At 34.5% G+C, this 20,948-nt stretch overlaps 1 protein-coding gene and 12 non-coding genes across 14 annotated transcripts in view; 6 read left to right on the top strand and 7 right to left on the bottom strand.

The window, feature by feature from the left end:
* The window catches only part of LOC106108521 (serine--pyruvate aminotransferase, mitochondrial), a 187,158-nt gene that overhangs the window by 165,109 nt on the left and 1,101 nt on the right, over positions 1-20,948 (top strand). The window contains exons 1-6 of one of the 2 annotated variants that reach the window (XM_013289699.1): positions 15,873-16,029; positions 17,822-17,991; positions 18,256-18,448; positions 18,626-18,791; positions 19,810-19,965; positions 20,650-20,742. In XM_013289699.1, the coding sequence (XP_013145153.1) occupies positions 15,888-16,029; positions 17,822-17,991; positions 18,256-18,448; positions 18,626-18,791; positions 19,810-19,965; positions 20,650-20,742 (920 nt within the window). In that variant the 5' untranslated portion in view covers positions 15,873-15,887. Of the gene's footprint in view, positions 1-15,872; positions 16,030-17,821; positions 17,992-18,255; positions 18,449-18,625; positions 18,792-19,809; positions 19,966-20,649; positions 20,743-20,948 lie in introns of those variants that run through there. The other variant, XM_013289700.1, reaches the window with a different exon arrangement.
* Positions 191-262, top strand: Trnap-ugg. The gene has a single exon. It is a non-coding gene; the product is annotated as a tRNA-Pro (tRNA).
* On the bottom strand, positions 480-551 carry Trnap-cgg. Its single transcript has one exon. It is a non-coding gene; the product is annotated as a tRNA-Pro (tRNA).
* Positions 1,626-1,697, bottom strand: Trnap-ugg. The gene has a single exon. It is a non-coding gene; the product is annotated as a tRNA-Pro (tRNA).
* Trnap-cgg lies at positions 1,954-2,025 on the bottom strand. The gene has a single exon. It is a non-coding gene; the product is annotated as a tRNA-Pro (tRNA).
* Trnap-ugg lies at positions 2,708-2,779 on the top strand. The gene has a single exon. It is a non-coding gene; the product is annotated as a tRNA-Pro (tRNA).
* Positions 4,286-4,357, top strand: Trnap-ugg. The gene has a single exon. It is a non-coding gene; the product is annotated as a tRNA-Pro (tRNA).
* Trnap-agg lies at positions 6,379-6,450 on the bottom strand. Its single transcript has one exon. It is a non-coding gene; the product is annotated as a tRNA-Pro (tRNA).
* On the bottom strand, positions 8,194-8,265 carry Trnap-agg. Its single transcript has one exon. It is a non-coding gene; the product is annotated as a tRNA-Pro (tRNA).
* Trnap-agg lies at positions 10,483-10,554 on the bottom strand. The gene has a single exon. It is a non-coding gene; the product is annotated as a tRNA-Pro (tRNA).
* Trnap-agg lies at positions 11,375-11,446 on the bottom strand. Its single transcript has one exon. It is a non-coding gene; the product is annotated as a tRNA-Pro (tRNA).
* On the top strand, positions 12,223-12,294 carry Trnap-agg. The gene has a single exon. It is a non-coding gene; the product is annotated as a tRNA-Pro (tRNA).
* On the top strand, positions 13,181-13,252 carry Trnap-agg. Its single transcript has one exon. It is a non-coding gene; the product is annotated as a tRNA-Pro (tRNA).

The raw sequence follows: 20,948 nt of genomic DNA, 5'->3' as shown, positions 1-20,948 counted from the left end.
GCGTACATATAATGCACATATTACCTAGTAATCGTCGTTATAATAACTTTCATCGTGGAAATCAATCTCTCTCCTCTTCAATTATTTGCCTACTATTAACTGTTTGCTCAGGTGGTAATTAAATCATTACCTAATGACAGTGCCACCTAATTATACGAGCAGCTATACGCAAATCAATACACCATATATCGGCTCGTTGGTCTAGGGGTATGATTCTCGCTTTGGGTGCGAGAGGTCCCGGGTTCAAATCCCGGACGAGCCCAGTCCTTTTTTAATGCTTTTTGGTCACGAAAGCGAACCGGAACCGAAGCGAAATATTCGTCACATTTCGCTTTCCATTTCACACTTTCGCAAAAGGAAATCCTAACCGAAATTATAATGTGAACAACATTCAAATGAGGTGTTAATGAAACTAAATTTTTATTTTAACATCGTTGCCTTTATCGGATCTGTCTGATTTCAACCAAAAGAAATGAATTGGGCTCGTCCGGGATTTGAACCCGGGACCTCTCGCACCCGAAGCGAAAATCATACCCCTAGACCAACGAGCCGATGAAGGACTTCCCTGATCTATGTATAACCAGCTACTTACATCAATTAAAACCACTAGATAATAGTTTTACAATCATCTGATTCGTGAAAAAGTTTACTAAATGCCTTAACAACAATTGTATTGTTAGTTACATTAACATTACCTTTTATTTAGTTGTAGCAGTTCCCGTACGAAATTATATTTTATTGTTTACATTTGTCAAAGTCTGAAATCTAAATGTAAAAAATTACCGTTAATGTAATAAACTTGCTTCCTTAATGTTGGCAGCTTGTAGTTTGTGGCCCTTTTCCCACATGTAGGTTTTTTAAAATTTATTTACCCCCTAAGTTTAAGAGCGTAATAATATATAGCCTAAAGCGTGTCGTAAGAGTAGGGCATTTTATTAAAGAAAGAATTATCCAAAAATTTGCTGTGATTCCTAACATCTTATGCCAAGAAGTAGTGTGTGTTTACGCTTTATTATATTAGTATAGATAAGTGATTGCATCAGGAAACACGAATGACTAAAGCCGCAAAGAATAAGAGACTTACTTCTTCTGTTATACTTTGCACACTTGTCCTTTCTGGTAGCCCCCTCTCTTCTTTCAATTTAAACGCTGGCATTTCAATTAACAGTTGACTTCGCTTTTTTACCATCTTCATGCGTTTAGAAATACCATTCAAACCTATGTTTATTGCGAATATGGTATTGTTTAGACCGATAGTGTTAAATCGTACTGTTATAAGGCCTACCTACTTAATTAGCACCTGTAGAAAAACTTTAACCATCATCACACAAATCATTTAATTTGAATATTAATAATTAATTGTGTTTTTATTTTATTAGGTATCTATCTGATTTTTTTTCTAAATCTTCAATTGATGGAAAATTCCTCTAAAGAAACAAAAGTACAAAAACGTTATTATTATTTTACTCTGCTTAAAAAAACAGCAGGTATGTCAGTTCATGGTTTTGGTCATTTGCTTCTGCAGCAATTTTATTATAGCAATTTAAGCATCATTTTGTCCCACTTGAACGGGATAGGCGCATAAGAGTATAATTTAATTAAAAACTTTAAACAAAAAACGAAATGGGCTCGTCCGGGATTTGAACCCGGGACCTCTCGCACCCAAAGCGAAAATCATACCCCTAGACCAACGAGCCGATGTCAGTTAACGAAGAAATTTGAAGTAATAGACTAGCACAACAAACAGTACAATTAGAGATCTTTAACTTATTTTCAACAACAAAATCAAGAAAAGAAGAGCAGGGGATGAAAACAGAATTCTTCTTCCATTAAATTACCGACTAAACGAGGTACAACATTACTTTACCCCGATTCGCTTACTTCCTGGTACAGATCAGCTTGGGTTCCTCATGACACAATTAATACATCTACCTGCAAAAAAAAAAACATTTTGGGCTCGTCCGGGATTTGAACCCGGGACCTCTCGCACCCGAAGCGAGAATCATACCCCTAGACCAACGAGCCGATATGTGCGTCAATTAAATCGGGATTTATAACTGTGAATAGTTCCTATGTCGAAAAAGGACAGACGTCTGTTTCAAACCTCTTCACGAGCCTTGGTTGGTTTAAATGCTGTAATTTTGGTACTTAAGATCTGGCTGAAACCCTTAATTTCGACATTCTCGTGCAAATTAACATCCAAGACTTTTAATTCTATAATTCCATGCTGCCAAAATTGCTATACCACCAGGGTAAAAAAATTTGTTCAAAGATTCGACAGATTGAACGAAGCCCAGTGTAGTACCATGGTTAAATATCTATTAGAAATTTACCTAAACCCACTAAAGTACTTTCTGATTGCATTATCCCGAGAAAAAATTTACTAATGGCAAAACATTTATGTTTCGCAACCAAGTTGTAGGATTGGATAAGACGCTTTATTCGCTCTTTTCTCTTGGCAGAGGATGTGTTTGCTTTCAAGTGACCATGGATAATGAAAAGGTGGAAAAAAGACAAGGCTAATGAGACGTAGCCTCCTGGACCTACAAAAAATTGTCACAGTTATTTCGTAAGGTCATTGTTATCTCCTAGGGGTTCCAGTGTTTCTAGAGAAAATTGTACTGTTGGTGTCGATTGTCAAAGCACCATGGCAAATGGTATTTCACGGTTGTTACTTAAGTAGTGGTTTAAAGATTAAGTACGCGTCGGCTCGTTGGTCTAGGGGTATGATTCTCGCTTTGGGTGCGAGAGGTCCCGGGTTCAAATCCCGGACGAGCCCAGTTTCCTATTGTTTTTATATCAATATTATTTTTTTACGCAAAAGTACTACTTATAAAATTTAGAAAAGTGGTGCCTTTTCTAAACTTTAAGGAAGCAAAATCGTATGTTTTTTTATGTGGAATTTAGTCTTTTGTTAAAAAGTATATGCGTTCCGACAACATAGGTTAAAAAACTGAGTAATTTTTAAATTAACCGTTTACTAAATTGACATGCATGGTGGCTATAGTTTATAATATCAAAACGAAATGAATAAGCAGATAAATTTACATTCATAAGAAAATACAGCCTTGATATTACAGTTTTATTACCATAACTGCCTTTTATCAGCGTGTTAAATTGTTTTCATAACAAACTGCCTGTCGGTTACCGCATCTGTTCAAACTACATATATCAAACTTTTAAAATAATAACAAAGAACTGATGACAGGTTTGCGTAAGATTTCTATGCTACCTATGATTAATTATTAAGTGGTCATGACAATTTAGTATTACATATAATCAAATAGAAGGTAGCTGAATAGCATGAGCATCTAGTAAATTATGATGAGAGAGAGTCTGTCTACACGTATTATCCAAAAAATCCAAAATGATGTAAGTGGAGTCCTTAGGGTCCACTAAAGTCAGTCCAGAAGGGAATTTTGCTGGAATTAAAGCTGAGGTTTCAGAAGTTGGAAAAGAAATATAGCAGAACGGGATAAATTTTAAAAGAGGCCTGCGAAGTAAAAAGCTTGGAATGTCCGTTTTAGTATGTCATAGGGATTATTGTTAGTTGGGTTAATAAATTTATTTCTTACTTAAATCAAGCTTTTTAACACATAAATACTGTTTAGTCTGTATTAAAAAAAGCTCATAGTTCACCCCTCGTCACAACCCACCTTCAAGTCTTATAACTGAAATTTCGTGTTTCATCGTAAGTTTGTACCACAAAGTGTCTCGGAGCACTGCTCAGGTTGCTTCCAAGTTTAATTACCGCATAATTTGAGCTCGTATTAGCATATTAATTGCAGATAAGAACATCGAATCTAAACTTTAGAATGGATTTCTGGAGTCTAATATCTGATCTGAACTTTTGTACATTGAATTACAATTTAATTTAAATTTGTGAAGCGTTATAGAGTGTTAAATTATATGTTCCGATTTGTGTTTTGCAAATCTGAGATATGTAGCTTAGTTTACATATTTGGAACTTTTTATAATATCGCTAGTTACAATACAAACTCACGGTAAGATCATAAGAAAGCGCGTGAGCACTTTTGATCACAACTCGTTTTAAATAAACTCAATGTTTGAACTTCATTTTCCTACAGACCCTTCACTTTCATAAATCGCACAGAAAGCGAAAGTATTCTTTATATCTCTACTGAACATATGTGACGTCATCGTGGCTGCACATCTTCGTACACAATGCTAATAAGTTTCAAACCGGATAACAGAATCATTCCGAAACAAGTTGAATGTTTCATTTAATCATTTTGTAAAATATTTTTTAAGCATTTTATGTATCGGCTCGTTGGTCTAGGGGTATGATTCTCGCTTTGGGTGCGAGAGGTCCCGGGTTCAAATCCCGGACGAGCCCGATTTTTTTTTAAATAATAGTTTATCTGTGAGTAACATAGTCTGTATTTTTTATTTTTTATTTCATACGGGCGAAGTCCCGAGCAACGTAAGTTCGTAAGTTAATCTGCCTTTATTTGCTCTATAAAGAAAGAGAAATCTCCAATTCTGACCTTTACGTAACGAACATAACTTATTTCATGTGATACTTTGTCTTCATATAGTAAATTAATAAATAAATACGTGACAAATGATAAACTTCATGTCACTCAATTAACACTGGTATAAAGAAACAATTTATTAAAAAGCTTCAGTATAAACAAGCAATGAGAAAGTGCCCACAACAAACAACGGTAGCTGCATGAATAGCCTCTCATCCGCTAAAGTTGAGCTGCGCTGGGAAACGGAAATCTGTAGCTGCCATTACAGTTGGAAAATACTAGGAAAAAATGTCTTTTTTTCTCTATTAAAAGTCTCTCGACTTGTTTTCGACACTAGAATAAGCTCGAATATGAAACGCTTAAGCACTTTTCTCTTATTGTTTGTGTAGTGAATTTAACCAACACTCTTTATAAATTTTATTATAGTTTGAAATAGGACTATTAAAATAAATATTTTATATGAGATGAGAAATATTAACGAACCTACTTAAAAAATACGATTATTTGTATCATCAATCTAACTCAATCAAAAATATACGATAAATGAAATTGTCAGCCAGAGAAATGTGTAAATATTTTTTTTTTTATTTCTATTTAATTCCATGCTAACTCCTGTAAAGAAATCTCGTTGCCAGTGACTCTGAGTGTTGCATTTCAAGTCTTAACCACAGAGAGTAATTTGATTTTGTATTAATTTTCACTGTTAAGTACGATTTTCAATTGTTATGCATTTTATAAAATTCCATTTTGTTTATTGACCAATAGATGGCTCTATGAATAATGTAACTCGCCTGATTCACAACTCGACTAAATTCGACACAGCTTTTGGAAATCATTAACAAGCTTTACGTTTGACGTTGACGAATTGTAGCGAGATCGAAATTCGTTTGCGATTTATACTCTACCGATATTGTATATAGTTAAATAGAATATCTAAGAAACAATGTAATTATTACTTATTTGTTAGACGTAAAATCAGGGAAAAGCAAAATTATTTCCCATTGTAATCCCTTCAATAGCTATTAAGTGCTACAGCGAGAGTTCTGGGACTTCGATTCTTCGTTCGAGATCCTTCATCTCCTCGAACCCCTTATGAAAGATTTTACAGCACCTCGTTAATTCGTACTATTTCTTAAAGCCTGCTACGGACGTTAAATTTATCTAAAGATAAATCTGAGCGTGTGTAGCAAACTTTCATGTATCACAAAATACTATACAATTAGTAATGTCGGTAACCAACTATTTCCATATCTAATGTATGTCACATTGTGTTTCCACTGTCATTGTCATCTCCGCGATGCAAGTGACGTGTGACATAGATTATTAGTAATATCCTACAGCCTCAGGTCACTGCTTGAAATCCCGATTTGACATCCAAATGCGAATTCAGACATTATTCTATTAATTATTTAATTTTAATTATTTTGTAAATCCAGTAGCCCTCAAGTTATGTTTGAGAACGGCCACCAAATTAGGATTTTGGTATAACGATTCTAAGATAACAGTGCCCTTCTACCGACATATCTTTGGAATCTTTCCCCAATCAAAAAGAGTTCACGAAATATTTTTAATCACAAACAAAGATACGATCAGTTGACAATGGCGTTAATGGAGTTATTTTTATAATTTGAAAATAAAACAGTAAACGCGAATGCATTATTTCCGTGGTGATGGCCGAGACACGAGCAGTTGCTGTCAGCTCACCGTATTACTTTCGACGCGGACAACATTACGCGCTCGGAATTAATTAAATTTCACACAGAGTGCACAACTTCATGAGAGAAACGAATAAATAAAGGGTATACATGTACCTTATTATGGCCATATTAATAGTTAAGTCCTATAAGTTTTGAAAACATTAATTAAAAAAATAATAAAAAATGGGCTCGTCCGGGATTTGAACCCGGGACCTCTCGCACCCTAAGCGAAAATCATACCCCTAGACCAACGAGCCGTTACAAATTTGGATAAAATATTTATTCATTTCAGTAAATAATTGTGACATTTCTTAGAATTACAATTTACCAAAAATTTAATGTAAGCAACGAATGCGACATCACTTTTTACGTCTATGTACCTACTAGTTTTACTTAAATTACTTTTGTACAATATTAATAAATTTCACAGGCAACTGCACCTAATTTTGCAAACATCGTCCAGTGTGAAATTTCAATATCCGCTTCATAGCTTTAAACACAAGTTCACTGAAACTTGGAACAATGAACTTACAAACAACTTGTACTAGCTTAACTCGTACGCTTGCATCCTACAAGACTTATTGTTAATAACAGTTTATTATGACATCAAGTTTATTATATAGTATTATCCTCTTAGAGTAATAATTACATTAACTTGTAAATTGTGTACATTTGCAAGCTAAAAAGACTCTTTTTGCTCGAAGGCAGGTGGTATAGTCTATATAGGCTACTCTTTTCAAATATATTTGTGGCTTGAGGTGAAAAGTGCGTTGCGCGGAGCATCCTTTTACGCGCGCCCTACCTACGCCTACGAACATTGTGTTCTGCGCAGCAACTCGTATAATGTTCCGAGTCGCCTAAATATTTGAAAACTTCTTCTACGTCTTTATAGGCTACAACCTAGTATTGATGCACTTTGAAGAGTGACTGGATCATTTTTAACTTATGTATCTATCAAGTGTTCGGTACAAATTGTACTGGTTCAACACATACGGTCACATAGTCAAATTTAGCGGTCCGGGTTATTGCGGGTAACCGGGTGCATTTTTATTCTCCCGCACTTGTGGGTAGATTCGATTCCCCCACGGGCGCGGGTCATGCGGAGTGGTGCGGGAGAAGGAGTCGTATGCAAGCAGCCAAGTGAATCGGTCGCGTAAAAAATGCGAGTTCAAAGGTTATCGAAAGCGGATGCTTGTCCGACAACGCGAAAAACACAAGGAACAAGGTCGCTTTGATTTTCGGTTACCCGTTTGGAACAAAAACTGGGCAAACGGGGGCATCTGTAGGCAGCATCGCTGGTAAGTACCATTTTAACCTTCAATTTGTTTGCAATATGCCCTCTGGTGCATGCTTAGTTTAAGAATAAGTTGTGCTGCTGGACCTAAACTCATTTTGTACATAACGTATTATTTACACAATCGAAACGCATATTCTGAAGGATATTGTCATATCCATTTCATTTAAAATGAATGAGATGACTATGTTTTTAAACATGTTTTAGTAGTGGAAACCGATAGTAATGTTGTCTTAAGTTGGCATACTATTACATACTAAGGCAGTTCGAGTCAAGTGCACTTTGCAGGACAACTGAACTATTCAACTGCAATCAAAGTTAACGTTTGTTGAAACGACTATGCGATACTGCGCTCATTAAATAGATTACGTTTAAACCTCGTTTCCACTAAATGTATAGTACGAGTATTAAATCAGCATAGCGTGTTTTAATTGGAACTTGCTAAAAAAGTTGAGATTACAACATGTTTTCATACTACACTGCTTAGAAATTTTTGTTTTATTATATTTAAAAAAAAAACCAAACATGGCAATTATTCTATTACAATATAGAACTTCGTCGACGATTTATTGCAATATATTCTTGTTGACTAAAAAATTACCTTTTCTCAGCAATTACAAGCAATAAACAATTTTGTTAAAAGCAGTAAATTAAAACGTGAGGTCAGAGTAGGCTGAAAAGTCTACTTAGATGAAAAAAGGAAGTCGGGCTCGTCCGGGATTTGAACCCGGGACCTCTCGCACCCTAAGCGAAAATCATACCCCTAGACCAACGAGCCGGTGACAATTAAGATTAATTGAATAATCAATTTTTCACAATCATAATAATTTTATGTCGACATTTATTTAATTACGTCATAATTTCATGATGTAAGACCAAGAACAAGTTCACACCAGTATGTATTGCAGTACAGATATGTCTGGTGTAATTAATAATTTAATACGATAAACCTTTCTTTATTATTGTTATATCTTTATCTATAATTCTATATCAATAACAGAAAACCATTCAAATTTATGGTCTTAAGGTTCGAATTTGAATCCAAAGTCTTCCAGTAATTTTTACTTTCGCATGTTCAGTAAGGATACCTTCATGAATCAATCATGTGTCCTTAATTTAGTAAAAATGTATTGTATATATGTTATATAGATAATAAATAATTAACATAATAAATCTATACAAATATTATAAAGAGGAAAACTTTGTATGTTTGATTGTAATGAAATAACTCAAAAACTACTGAGCCGATTTCAAAAATCCTTTCACCATTAAATAGCTACAATGTCAGTGAGTAACATAGGCTATGTTTTTATATATTTTTTTAACTTCACGCGGACGGACTCGCGGGCGAAATATATTAAATAATTATTCAAAGTCGGCAACTCATATGTAGTTCCGCTGTTGTTGCGGATGTCCATGGTCATCGTTGACTACCTCGATGTTCTCGCCGCTCGTTTGCCCTCTTTTATTATAAAAAATCTAAATCCAGGATCTCCTTGATATCTCATACATAGACTTGATGAGATAATTATTTTATGTTTTCGTAAAATTAGATTAAGTAGGGTTATGTAATCCATAATATCTATTACGTATTAATCTAAATCCTTTGTTATAGCTGTCCAATAAAGATAGTATTGAAGTAATAAATTCGAGCACATGTACATGGATTTGCAGTTCTATTTCGATCAGGATTCGATTCATGAAACAGCTATAGAAAAACACATTGCGATTTCATTTTATTCCAAGTGATAGACAGGGAGAGTATGGTTTTTATCATATCAGTAGAAGGAACTGACATGAAAAGAATGCAATTTCGTTTACTTTTTTTTTAATATAGTCTCTGTTACTCAGCGATAACGTAGCGTCCTAATGGTGATATGAAATTTTAAAACTGTACCAGTAGTTTTTGATTTATTTCCATACATAGAAAAATAAAATCTTTCCTCTTTAGAATATTAATATTAATTAAGAAATGTTTATGTAACACTAACTTTCCGGTTAAAAACCTCGCTAACAAAATTGTCATTAGCTTAAAAGGAAACTTTTTTTCATAATTACGTGAAAGTTAATTATGTTTGTATTACTTGCTGGCTACTTAGTGCATATTATTTTGGGCGAGGAGCGCATTATGTCCTCAGACTTAATTAAACTTTCCGGAAAATGTCCTATCATCTGCAGCCAGCTATTTTGTGCGGTAGCCTAAATTAGTTATTTTGTTTAAATTAGGAAAAATGTACAAAATGAAAGTAGAAAAATACCTAAAAATGAGTAATTTGTTGTGTTTGTGGGATTATGGACTCTATATATTGTTATTTAAAAGTTTAAGGGCCTGTCCCACCACTGGCTGATAGAATAGCTTAAAAACGATGTCACTGGCAGATAAGGGAACAAAATCCGATATTTTCATCACATATTTTAATAGTTGGTTTGTTATCAGACAACTTACAATTTGATGGAACATGCCCTCATTCTTCTAATTTCTGGTTTTTATTCTAGAGATTTTTGTTATCTTTCGTCTTAGATGTACCATAAATATTCTTATCCAGCTGTATTTATACTAAATCGCTACTTTAACATCTCTATTTACGATTCGTTAAACAATTTTGTTTCGTTATTGATAGTGAGAAATTCGCAAGCGTGTTCGTTCCCCACAACGATCCGTCAACGTCCAAAATAAGCCTTGTTAATGATTTCCAAAAGCCCCGTCGAATTGTATTCGGGAAACTTGAATTATTCATGAAATCATCTATTGATCAATGACCGGCCGATCGAAATCTACCACTAGATATAAAAATGTCAAATATTAAACAAAAACTGCAATATTCAAGTAACATTCTGAAGTTACGCAAAGATTTATATTCGTTGGAAAATCTCTAATAGATAGAATTTTTTCGTTAAATGTAATTTAAAAAATATTAATACACATGTAAGGACAAAGTGAATTCAGTCCTAGGAAGAAGGGATACCTAATGATTTGAAAAATTAAAAAAACATTGGGCTCGTCCGGGATTTGAACCCGGGACCTCTCGCACCCTAAGCGAAAATCATACCCCTAGACCAACGAGCCGGCTGTTTACTGCTCTAAAAAATTGGAATAAAATGATGAAACGCACTTTTTAGAATGGCAAACGTTCAACTACAGACCGGTTACTGCGAGCGAAAGTTTGACATTTGTGACGTCAAGACTGCTCTTATTTGTTACAAACAAGATTACTATAACTCCGGTTCCAAATTAAACAGTAGTAAAACAATTCGCCTATGTGTTCTTCCAGAATATCTTCTACATCTATGCCAAATATCACCGAGATCCGTCCAAGGAGTTTAGGCTACAAGCTCTAACAAATATCCATCAATCCATCGAAATTTTCGCATTTATGTTAGTAAGATTAAAAATAATTAAGTATGTAATCCAAACAAATCCCAGTCCATTAGATATAGAAATACAGGCAGTCCTATTATTTCGCATCAGTTGGAATAGCAATTTAGTTGTAGAGGCGGTAATTGCTTCGATTGCGCTTCACTAGTTGGCTAACGCTAACGACCGCGTAAATAGAGAAGCTCTTGAGTGCCACAGCCGCGGTCTCTATTGACTCCAAGATATCGTAAATGCATTGCATTGGACTTTGAATATTGTATATAAGCTGCAGTTTAACGTTTCTGGCTCTATATTACTTTGGGTTTCCATTAACTAAATATTGACGCAAAAACATATTTTTAATTCAAGTTTGTCAGAGAGAAATAAACAGATCGATGTTTGAAGGCAGTGGAACGGTTATTTTATATTTTTTATTGTGATTATATTAATGAAGTACTTAAGAATTCTCAGTTTGTATTGTTTTTGTTTAATTGAGTGTGATTATGAAATGAGCGGGTGTAAAAAAGGTATTGGGCTCGTCCGGGATTTGAACCCGGGACCTCTCGCACCCTAAGCGAAAATCATACCCCTAGACCAACGAGCCGCTCGCAATGTACAAAAATATGCAAAGTCGTAATGAAAAATATATGAATAATTAGTTATTTACCGCGACTTTGACCGGATAGAATAAAAAATTTCGGTCTTTAATTGAGAAGTTATTGATGTATCGCATAAAAACTATACATTTTTCCGGATTGAAAAGTAGATCTATTCGTTATTCTTTATTATATTCTAACTTTGGACCAAAATTCATCCAAAAAGTCAAACCGTTCTGGAGTTAACTAGTAACAAACATACCTACATCCTTATTGTTACGTGAGTATGGATTACTATAAAAATGAATGTAATTTTTATAGCCCTTCACTATCAAATAATTTACAACCATAACGATAAAGGTGCTATAAAATTCCCTTATCTTTGAATTGAAATGAAAGAGTATAGCAATCACTTAAATTTTAATGTTATTTACTGAATTTAAATGATTTGGAGATAAAATAAAACTCTTAACAAATGATTTTAACTATTAGCATTTGTCTTTATAATCAATAATTTAACTACAAATGTAGATCAGAAGACAAGCGCAAAACCTGTACGTGATTTTCAACAAAATACTTTCACCTACGCGCCAACGCACAGCTGCCTCAATATAGTTTTTATAATTCACACGTAATAAAAGATTCTCTGTGTGCATTAAAATTGGTTGAGTTATTCGGGCACGTTTGTGCAACAATCTTACGTAGAAGGCTATAGTAAGTTGAGACAGTATTAGTTATGTAACATTTAATAATCTGAATGCGTTTTATGCACTCTCTTTCAAGCGGCTCGTTGGTCTAGGGGTATGATTTTCGCTTAGGGTGCGAGAGGTCCCGGGTTCAAATCCCGGACGAGCCCAATACCTTTTTTTAACCCAACTTTCATGCCCTTACGAGCAAGGAAATGAAAATTCCTAGAAAACAAGAGGTAACGGCCAATTTCTTTGGCTTGTCTTGACGAGGTCTATAAAAGATTAGATATTGCGCTAAGTTGCTTTTTCCCGTTTTTAGCCTTAACAAGAGTTCCTACGTCTGTCTACGTCATTTATATTTATATCATGAACTTATGAAAATTTTATTTTTTTGTTCACATTTGTAAAATTTTCAATTCCAAATGTCAAAATTACATGACATGATGACAATCCATCGCAACCTTGCTTCCTTGATGTTGGCAGCTTGTAGTTCATAGTGTCTTTCTCATATAAAGGTTTTTTCCAATTGATTTATCCTCTAAGAATCATCCAAAAATATGATGTGATTGCTGCAGCCTACGCCACGAAGTATTGTTTGTTTACGCTTTATCATATTAGCACAGATAATAATTGTAGGAAATTGTAATTTTCATATACTTCACATCCCCATAACATATTCATATTTAAAGGTAAAAAAATTAAAAGCCACTATAAAATACGGACGGTCATTTACGTGCTTAGCAGTCGACGATTTAAGACGCAAAGCTGTGTGACCATTATTTTCACAGTCGGCTTGCCGCGCGGCGCTCGTTGCAATTTTCAGAGGTGAAGTCATTACTTACAGCATTTCAATCTACCTCTATACGGTACCTATAGATTGTATCCTAATATTAGAATAAGGTAGGGAATATGAGGGTTATTAGATAACTGATCTATATTAGTACAATATGTTTTTATTGTCCACTGTCATTGGTAGTACAAAAGCGTTTCTATGCAATGTGTATCTTTACATAAAAGTAAAAGTAAGCCATTATAAAAACCACTGTAACCACCGGCTCGTTGGTCTAGGGGTATGATTTTCGCTTAGGGTGCGAGAGGTCCCGGGTTCAAATCCCGGACGAGCCCAGGTTTATTATTTTTATTTGAAATTTTCTACAGTTTTAAGTACTTACAAAATCGAGGACGCAAATCCGAAATTTTAAGTTTATGTGAGAAAAATTGATTAACATCCTAACAATCTTTTTGGAAAAACTGAAATATATTTTATTAATGGTTCAACAGCAAACCCACGAGTAGATCCCAAAACCCCACATTCAAAAACATTTTTGAATATTCATCAATAGCAGAAAAACTTTGCAATTCACAAAACTATATTTAAATTCTATAACTTTGGTTATATCCTAGTAAAAACATGTACAATCTAACTAATATTATAAATGCAAAAGTTTAGATGGATGGATGTTTGTTAGAGTTTGTAGCCTAAACGACTGTACGGATTTCGGTGAAATTTGGTATAGATGTAGAGGATAGTCTGTAAGAACACATAGACTACTCACTTTTGTGTTTTTTTAATTCCACGCGGACGGAGTCGCGGGCGAAAGCTAGTATAGAATAAGTTAAAGCATCAAAGAAAATAATTTCATTATAATAAGATTGTATTAAAATCGAAATTGCTCCCAACGTAATTATCTTTCACGGCTGCCAAAAGCAATTTAAGCTCGAGTTTCTTGTTACAGCATTGTATTGTACCAGTACCAGGACAATAAAATGTTACGTACGAACAGAACGACAAAATTTAATTTTTTTAGTAGTAGAATATAAGATTTTATTTTCAAGTTTCTGCTTTAAACTTTCTAAGATTACGATCAAAGACCTATTTTGATAGGAATTAAATTCTTGATTATTATAAATACACTCTACATTAAAAAAAAAACATTTATATTTAATCATCAATGATTCCGGGCTAGCATTTAAAACGACAAACAAAATTAAGCATGAAGTTATCGCCTGAAACAATATTTAAAACTGTTTTTTATATTATAAAGTGGCAAACGGCCACATGAATCCGCCAAAATGGTGAAGTGATCACTGCCCATAGACATTCAAAATATCGTATGCGTTGCCTACCCTTAATCGACGGAAAAGAAAACGCACATAAAGAGGATATTTCTCCTTCCTGTGCGTTTCCTCCAGCGTCAAGTACACGTTCCCTTCCCATTTCATATCAGAAGAATGGTGGGAAGGAAAAGGGACTAAATTTGGGCCTCCGCATGAGTCTTTGAGTACAGACAGACAATCTTCCGTATTGTACTATAGATACAGATCTTTATTTGTCTATCTAAGTGAGCATACGTCTGCAGACAAATTATTTGCGCAGAAAATGAGCAAGTAAATCAATTAGGACTTGAATGAACGACACCGAACAATTGCGCGCTTTGATCCCGAACTCTACTTTATTGGAAACAATTTACGTTGTGTTTATTATTTTTGTCTATGCTTTTGTCAGTGTGACTGAATACAGTTTTCACGGGTATAGTAGACAAGATTGATTGTATAATGATGTCATTCTATAACTAACTAACGGTTATTAGCAGTTCACACGATGTAGTTAATATTTTCTAATTGGCTAGTCGCCGCTTCACAGACACCCGAGGGATAGAATGCAAGCCAACAAGTATATCGTTTCGAATCAAACATACAATTTAACGGAAATACACACAGCAAAATCATTAATAACTACATGAATTCAGTTTGTTTCTTTCAGTTGCATTTTAATTGATCTTTGAAAATGAAGTTTGTTATAAACACGCAAAATGGGGCCTTAGTAAAGATACCAAAAATAATCAAGTTGCGTCATTAAAATGTTATATAAATGCAGATCTTTCTAAAATGAAAAGTCTATTTTAAATAATGAAAAGTGCATTTCAGTTCCATTATTAAAATGAAAATGTCACGAAGACGCGTCAAGGGGTTCTTCTGTAGGTATTTTGTATTTCTAGTGCACAGCAGTTTTGGGTTTTCCTCATAGTATACAGATTTTAACAGTTATGATTATAATTAAAATACTAACGTATGCCGTGCGAGTATTTTTGCTAGTAAATTTTATAATAAAATAACATAAATTCGACAATTAAATCTGTGAATATACTAAACGTAGACGCCTTAACTGATTCTAATGACTGCAAGTTATCGAAGTGAAAATTGCGGCACGAGCCACGCAGGCGCTAAGCCGACTGTAAAAATAATGGTCGTAGAACCATACTTAAAAAATTGACTACGATTTACTAAAACTTTCTATAAAAATACCTTAAAAATAGTATAGATAGACAATAGTGTAAATAAATCTCTTGGACGACATAGAGATAAGAGTTTTGTACTGTTTAAAAGTAACAGTAAGATGTATTCTATACACTTCATTTACTATGTATTCTAAATGCTGCAACAAATAAATAAAGCATGAATAGTATACGTCTAGTCTAAAGATATAAAAGTCGTTCGACAATCGCAACGTATAGCCCTCGTGTCTCCAGCGAGCAGCCAGCTAACTTTATAAAGTCGCACCGAATGCAACACGCTTGGCAATTTGTCTCTATTCAAGTCGAAATAGATAAAGTAAACTTAGCGCTTGCAAAATACATTTTACAATATCGAAGCTGACTGTATTGCATTATCTTTGCAATACAAAAATACATATAGCAGTAATAGAAATGTCAATAAATTCTAACCGGTAGCGAAATGGTTATATTTATCTTTTAACCCTATGTTATCTAAATATGTCATCCACGGGTATATCATAACATCACTGTACCATTGTGCACGTGGCCTTGTAAAGAATAGCCGTATCGCAAGACATTTGTGTAATTCTAATATTTGCTCTCTAATTCTTACTCGTCTATTATTCAGTAAGTACCTTTTTTACCTACAATAAAAACTTTCACTATTGATTTGCTAAAAATATATAAAGACAATTGATTTTTTTAATTTAATTTTATATAAGGAAATGTTATTATAATTAACTCGTTTGTTATTTACAAAATTATATCCAAAGCTTACAATTTTTTCGCTATAAGCCCTTATTATAGAACTTTAATATTTTTGAAATATTCCTTCAATATGACATGAAACTGATTTTACCATATTGGTATTAGACGTTCACAAGTTTTATAACTCATGTTTTTATATTCATATAAAATGTATCATAAAAACAAAATTTAATAAACTATCCAAAGTCTAGGAATATAAAGTGTCGATTATATCAAAACAAGCTTAGAGATCTATATGGGTATCGTTACACTTGATCGGAGAGCGGGAGTTTGCCGCCGTCTTGTTCGCGAGAGTTCCCGGAGGACGCCCGTCTCGTACTCCTCGTGTACCAGTGGGACAGCGCCGACAGTTGCGAGGGGAATCGAATCAATTTGTCGAGGCAACATTGAATTTGTTCCATCCCTGTTGCCCGCCAACCGCTCTCTACTTGCTCTTATCGACATTACGTATAAAGTCGTGACCTATTCGACCTCTGTAATCGAGTCTTTACTTTCCGGATCTCTATAACTAAGCAAATGCATCTTCAAAACAGTTTATAAAAACAATTGCTAAACCGCTGTAACGAGGCTCAGGCGATAGGGAAACAAATAGGATGCTGGCAAGCGGCGCTCGGCCCCAGGCGAAGCGCACTTGCCAAATGTGCCATCCGATAGCGACCGAACATTGCAGCAAATTTACAACCAACCCTATTAGCACTAAATCTAAACATTAACCCGATTCCGGTAACCGAACTTCACGGGCCCGCGCCTGAATATCGGTCACCGCGAACGGACTAAATTAAAGGTTTAACCGATAGCTCCTAGTATGCTAGAAAAGTACTTTCATGTTTTTATAACATAGTGAATCATATTTTTAAGTAACGTCTACTAGTAATGTATATTAGCACGTTTTCTGAAAGTATAATTTAGCCGATATATTAGAAGTTCTGTAAACCAAAAATCTTAAATATAAGCGTTGTAATTTCTAATGTAGTAAGCTTGAGACCTACTTAACAATGCTCTCATTTCGCCTTTGAACCGTTCAAAGAATCCTTTAACATTTCAAATAGGATTTTAATGTAGCCCTCGGCGCGTATCGAAGCACTCGTGTCGATCGCACTTAAAAACACATTTGCTCTTAACGGAAACCTTTTAGATTAAAAAGAAACTACACAACTCGGATAAGAACGTTTGTAGATTGAGCACACTTCACAGCGTATTTCTATCAAAGAAAAATTATGTGCTAAATGCAACGATTCAACAGTTAATCGAATTTACAAAATTAGAGAAACACTAAACGCTACAAGAGAAGTTAACCTCTAATTTGAAAGGTGTTGCCTGACTAGAGACGTTTGAAAGAACGTACAAAAAAAGTGTTTTTCATCTCAGTTTTTTAAAGATATAAAGTGAAATGACATTATGCTTTAGTGTCGGAGATAAAACCCACTATTATAACATATTTGACTAAACTATTCCATAACTGTTTAGTCGCGCTTTGATTCCTGAACTTATATGAAGATGCGGAACACTGCTCGATTTTTAGTTGTGTAATTAAACATTTGAATTGGTTCCGAAGCAATCAACAATCGCACTAGAGATGTGCTATAGTTTAGTCAAAGGTGTGCATCCGTTCTAACAAGACAAAAATTTTTCAATTCTCTTATTTTTACAGGCTTAGAAAGAATGTACTCATCAAAGATGTCCATCCCTCCGCCCAAAATCCTTGATCTTGAATTCAAGGAGCCCTTATTATGTGGCCCTGGACCTTGCAACATGTGGCCGTCGGTCCGTCAAGCTCTAACTAAACCCGTTGTTTCACCTTTGTGCGAAGAATTCTTTAAGGTAATTGAAGAGTATTTTTTAATTATACCACAGATAATTACTACGTTACTAATATTATAAATGCGAAAGTTTATGTGGATGAATAGATGGATAGATGTTTGTTAGAGTTTGTAGAAAACGATTCTCGATGAAATTTGAAATAGATGTAGAGAATAGTCTGGAGTCTGGACGAACATATTGGCCGTATATGTGTTTGTAACGAAACTATTGTTTGTTGTTGTTTACAGAACAGTTTGTGAGATATTAATTGAATATGTTTTTTAGGCCTTAGATGACATTCGCGCTGGAATTAAATATGTGTTCCAAACTAAGAGCAACCTGGTGCTGGCCATTAGTGGGTCAGGTCATTCGGGCATGGAAACACTGATCACCAACCTGGTCGGTCCCAAGGAAACCTTGCTTATTGCTACAAGGGGCATCTGGGACGAACGAGCATACAATGTCGCTAATAGATATGGTAATTTTCCTCAATGTATTAAATTTAATTACGAAATTTCTGTTATAGCATTTATTTGTTTAAAAGCCCCTTAATAAAAATAATAATATTATGAAATATTCTAGATTCGTTGTATTCATTGAAGAAAACTTTAAAATAATCAACAGTTTTATAAAATATTTTAATCGTATCTTTCAGGAATCAAAACAATTGTATACCGAATACCCTATAATACAACATTTACATTGGAGGAACTCGAAAAACAAGTGGAGTTGTATCGTCCAACTGCCCTCTTCATCACCCACGGCGATTCATCAACGGGCACCGTGCAAAAACTTGAGGGTCTTGGCGATATTTGTCACAAGTAAGTAACGTCTATTCACCTATAAATATATAAGCTAAAAATAGTGTAGTTTATTCGTCTCCGTTTTTACAGAACTTATTATAAGATTCTAAATCTCTATCTAAAATAGGAAGAGAGTATTAGATCTATAGTTGAAAACTGGCGAAGTCACGTGCGACCCGCCCCGACCGTCTTTCGTAACCATGACAAGCTGTCTTGTACCCGAAAATCCGCTTACTTACAACTTACAATGTACTAAATATTATTTGCCATAGTGCAAAAAACGGACCAAACAAAGTGAACCTTAACTATGTATAAGTTTCTAATTTAATAAATCTCTTATTAACATTACAATAAGTTAATAGTTACTCCTTAAATCTTATTAGTTTCGACATTTAAGATTACCGAAAAGGACCTTCGTAGCTTCGTAAATCTAGACTCAATTTGCTAGTAAATTGCTATCTGTAGCACGTATCAAATAATTCGCTTTGTAAATTACATCATTATTTTATTATGTCCATTTTATTCGAGGACGTGTGTCTCTTACGAATCGTACAATATATTTTTTGTCACTAACAGAATTGAAATAAGTCTCGTATAGATGTCGCTCGATGTCCACATCAATTCTTCGATTGCTTGGGCGGAATTAGTCTAGAGAACGGCAGACAATTTAATTATATCATTAATCTTTTTCACGCGACGCGACGCCACGACTTTTTGCAACGAACACTCTCACAACACTATCAATTTGAAAACTCTTTTAATTAAATGTCTCGAGTAGTTTACAACTGCAATAGATATAAAGGAGTATAAAACATAGGTGCGGAAATAGTTTATTCTATCTTTTTAATTTTTTTCTACTGGTTTTTACAGTCCTGTTATGAAGGCATAAGTGTAACACGACTTGATACATCTTAGTAACAAATCTAGGCATGCATTTAGATGGCGGTAGTCAAGTAGAGTTACAGCGGTTTTGTAGGGGAAATATTTTGAATGTCAGTTCTGTATTTAATTAGTTTTTACTATGGTTATGTTACAGATACGGTACACTGCTATTGGTAGACACCGTGGTGTCTCTAGGAGGTGTGCCATTTTTCATGGACGCTTGGGGAGTGGACGCCGTGTATACGTCCACACAGAAAGCACTAAGTGGGCCCGCTGGTATATCACCGGTGGCGTTTAGCGCTAGAGCGGAGTAAGTATTCTATTTTATGAGAAACAATTGAAGAAATATGTATCTTATGTCGGTCACATAAGGTTACATCTTATACACTAAACTAACGTGTATCATCGTGAGTTGGGATGGTAGTGATTAGTTTTCCAATATAACATAAGTCCGAGGTTTCCGCGAAACTTACTCTTATAAAAAAACTCTATGGATTAAAGTCTATAGTTATACAGCTCTTATCTAGTAATGTCGAGGTAAAAGCTATGCGAGCGAGGTCAATATCTTCTTGGCAGATTTCGTTTAATAACATTTTCGAACATTAAAAAAGTGGAACAGTGATCACTATCGGGTAAAGAGATATATTTACTCTAGTTTAATACGTGAAAAATAGCGTTACAAATCTTATTTTTATAACCTAGATTTATCAGTTATTTACTTTGACTTTCATTGGTAGAAGATAAACATATAGTCCAATCTTTTAATCGCTATTTCTGTGACAATTTGTTATAGTGTTTACTCTGACCTCTGATGTTTACACAAAGAGATAGACAAACAAACTTGATTTGATTTATCTCCGTATTTCGTTATGAATAGATTCTATCGCTCGTAAGTAAACGATCACTCCCTACGTGATTGAATCCCATCATGACGGATTTATCATTTATTATTTTATATTTGCGATACTGATATACTGTACTGATATTGTTTTAGGGAGAAAATAAATAATAAAAAGCATAAGACGCCGTTCTATTTCGATATCAATTTGTTGGCCCAGCAGTGGAATTGTTACGGGAATACACGATCGTAAGTATACCTATATAATAAGGTAAATATCAATCTGCATATGTTCAAACACGGTTATGTTGTGTATAACCCATCTGAACCTAACTGGGGGAGATTTAAGTATTTCAAAAAGTTTTCATCACCAGCTCACTATACGTCCCCACCGAGGGGCTCGGAGCCTACCCTAATAAGGGGTGATTAGGCCATAGTCAACCACGCTGGCCAAG

Source organism: Papilio polytes, unplaced genomic scaffold (assembly GCF_000836215.1).
Source record: "Papilio polytes unplaced genomic scaffold, Ppol_1.0 DF821511.1, whole genome shotgun sequence".
Lineage (NCBI taxonomy): Eukaryota > Metazoa > Arthropoda > Insecta > Lepidoptera > Papilionidae > Papilio > Papilio polytes.
This window is presented reverse-complemented; position numbering and strand designations above follow the sequence as displayed.